Below are 3,198 nucleotides of genomic sequence, written 5' to 3' on the forward strand. Positions count from 1 at the left end.
GGAAAATCCCACGATTTTATTGCACATTCATTAATTTTGCAATTATTTAGTTGACACCACAAAAACCAGGTACCTATCCTTTTTGCCCGCTGTTTTTGTTATTTCCGACCGATTTCCGAATTTGTTGGTTTGATGTTGTCATTAAGAAGTAAATCAACAGATATTTACAAAAAGTCCAACATTATTGAAAGAATTTCTTGTAGTAATTCCTAATTAAACATCTAAATTTTTAAAAATTTATCGTTTGCAATAATATAGTTGACTAACTGTATATAAAACACAACCATGTATTTAAGTAGATTTAAGAAATTACGTGTAGAGAAAAGATATTGAATAAAGAGACGCCATTCGTTTGGTGAAACTTGAACTGTGAACAACTCAGGTGTGGAACAAAAAACCCGTCGGCAAGCGAACAAATTGTGTATAACAAAGTAAAATTCAGTATACACGGAAATTGAAGTTGAAATACAATTCAAAGCTAAGGAAGAGTTCGAAGAACATTAAAAGTGTGAATAACATGGTACGAGAGCAGTTAATGGAAAGTTTGAGGAAGTTGGGAATGGAATTCCCAGAAACAGCAACGGTGTCCCAACTACGAGGAATGTTACAAACAGTGATCGGGATTGGTGACCAAGAGCAGCAAAGTGGTGGTGGTGAAGCAGAAGTACAGGCACAAGCAAACGTGCCTGATGATGAAATTAGCAAAGCCACACATACAAAGGTAATCGCTACAACGACCGAGCAAGAGTGTACGTGCGAAAAAACCACCACCGACGAGCATGCAGAGGCAGACCAACATCCCATTACCATTGAGCAAGAACAGATGTGTGAGTTGGCCGTAGAAATGTGTGGAAACACAGACAGACAAACAGGCAAGATGGGTGTACGTGAGCAGACAAGCAAGCAAGGGGTGGCAACAGATGTGCATGACTATACAAGCCAACAAGAAACGGTTACGAGCATGCAAGTATACACAGACAAACAGGCCGCTGCCATGAACAAGCACAAGCAAGCAAAAAACATGCGGGCAGAATTAGAAAAGCAGATACGGAAATTAGAAATGTTGAAGCTACAGTATGAAAGAAATGAGGTAAAAGAAAATATGGGCACAAAGATTGTGCATTTCATAGACGTGGAAGCTGCTATTATAAAATTTACTGGTGATAATGGCCAAAATGTTTCCAAGTGGACGAAAGAATATGAAAGAATAACAGCAATGCTGGGCTGTAGCGAGGCGGAAAAGTTTTTATACGCACGAAGATTAATGTCAGGAAGTGCAAGCTTATTCATGCGCTCATCAAAGGCAAGAACTTGGCAAGAACTTAAGCAAGAGCTGGAAGGTGAATTTAAGCGGACAATAGGCGTAAAGGAGGCGCTTAAAACATTGGAATGCCGAAAGTGGAATCGCCACGGTGAAAGCCTGCATAGATACACTCTCATCATGCAAGAGCTGGCAGAAGGTATTCCGATTAGTGAAGCGGAATTAATTGAGTACATTGTGGAGGGCATACAAGACAAGACATTAGCTGCCACAATGATACTCAGTCACACAACACTCAAAAGTTTCAAAGAAGGCATACCAAGGTATGAGAAAGTGTTACGAGAACGGAGCCAGCAACGAGTAGCTAATACAAAAGGGTCCAAGCTAGCTGATGTAAGATGTTACAAGTGTCAAGGTTTCGGGCATTTCGCGACGACTTGTACGAAGGAATACTTCCCGAAAGGTGCGTGTTTTAAATGCAGAAAAGTGGGCCACTTCAAGATAAATTGCCCCCAGCGAGCAGTGGCAGCAGTGGAAGAGGAAGAAGAGGAGGAAATCGGATGGAGAATGAAGGTAAGAGTAGTTTTGGGATCATCTGGGCCTGGGTCTAATTCCAATTTTGTCTATTCTTTAATCGATACTGGTAGCCCGTGCAGCTTCATCAGTGAGGAGGTAGTTAAATCAATATGTCCCGGTGCTGACATGAAGGAAGAGAAGATTTCAAGATTTAGAGGTCTTAATGGAGAAAAGTTGAGGTTATGTGGGAAAATAGGTGTTAAGGTGGAACTATGGGGTGAAGAGAAGAAATTGAATTTGAATATTTTGAAGAGTGGTGCCCCTTGTTCATTGGTGTTTGGGAGAGATTTCCTTAATTTATTTAACATAGTTTTAAGTCGCAAACACAAATCATCGAAGAACAGTAAATTTAATGTAAACCATAATTTTAAGATATATTTATGCGTGGATTCAAAAAATGAAGAAAGTTTGAAGCCACCAAAAATAAAATCAACGAAAAAAGAAATACTGCGTGGTGTTTGTATTGAACCAAAAGAGGAAAGGAAGGATAGTAACAAGCAGGTAATTGGAGGAAGTGGAATGGGGGAGAAGGTACCTAGTGGAAAAGGTAAGAAAGAAAAAGTAGGAGTTAGCGAAAGGAGAGAAGAGAAAGGAAATGCAAAACAAAAATTAGTGAAAAGTGAAATGGGTCAAAATAAATTCTGTAATAATGACAAGAATGAATTAAAAGAAAAAGGAAAACAAAAAGTAACAATAACTAGAACGGAACAAAATGAAATCGATAAAGAGGAAAAGAAAGTAATTAGTATAGTGGAGAGTAATGAAAGTAAAGGAAAAGGAGAACAAAAAGTAACAATGATTGGAACAGACCGAAATGAAATTGATAAGGGGATTAAGTATAAAGAAATGGAAATAAACAAAGAAATTGTGACAAATAATAAAGAAGTAAATGAGAAAAGGGAAAGAAAAGTTGAATTGTTGGAAATTGAAGAAAATTCAGAGGAATTTAAGGACAACAACGATGAAGTAGAACAAGTAAAAGAGTATAGTGAGAGTCCAGACTGGGAAGAAAGGCATTCAAGCCAGGCATTTATGGTGGGTAACATAGAGGGTGATACCGAAAAGGAATGGGACATAAACCCACAAATAGGTATGCGGGAAAAAAGAGAGGTGAAGAAAGTCATAGAGGAAAATTATGTGAAGGAACTTAATAACGACCCGGAAATATCGGATTATAGGGCGCCGATAATGGTAACGTCCGGAAATGCAACGTATTGCTCCCCAAGGCGGTTGTCGTTTGCGGAGAAACAAAAGGTCAATGAAATTATAGCAGACTTATTGGACAAAGAGATTATAAGGCCGAGTGATTCTCCATATGCATCACCCATTGTGTTAGCAAAGAAGAAAAATGGGGAAACAAG

The 3,198-nt window shown here is 38.7% G+C and overlaps 1 protein-coding gene across 1 annotated transcript; it reads left to right on the plus strand.

Annotated features, from left to right (window-relative positions):
- Positions 1-349: 349 nt before the first annotated feature.
- Positions 350-2,282, plus strand: LOC141392171 (uncharacterized). The gene is made up of 2 exons (XM_073965123.1): positions 350-1,834; positions 1,909-2,282. Exons 1-2 carry the CDS (start codon positions 518-520, stop codon positions 1,927-1,929), a joined length of 1,338 nt encoding a protein of 445 aa, XP_073821224.1. The 5' UTR covers positions 350-517; the 3' UTR covers positions 1,930-2,282.
- Positions 2,283-3,198: the final 916 nt, after the last annotated feature.

This window comes from Musca autumnalis, unplaced genomic scaffold (genome assembly GCF_047663935.1).
Source record: "Musca autumnalis isolate F117 unplaced genomic scaffold, ASM4766393v1 scaffold_2, whole genome shotgun sequence".
NCBI classification, from domain to species: Eukaryota; Metazoa; Arthropoda; class Insecta; order Diptera; family Muscidae; genus Musca; species Musca autumnalis.

Coding starts and splice junctions, on each gene's coding strand:
- LOC141392171 (XM_073965123.1), top strand. CDS start 518: ATGGTACGAGAGCAGTTAATGGAAAGTTTGAGGAAGTTGGGAATGGAA. Junction 1,835..1,908: donor AAATCGGATGGAGAATGAAG/GTAAGAGTAGTT, acceptor CGATACTGGTAG/CCCGTGCAGCTTCATCAGTG.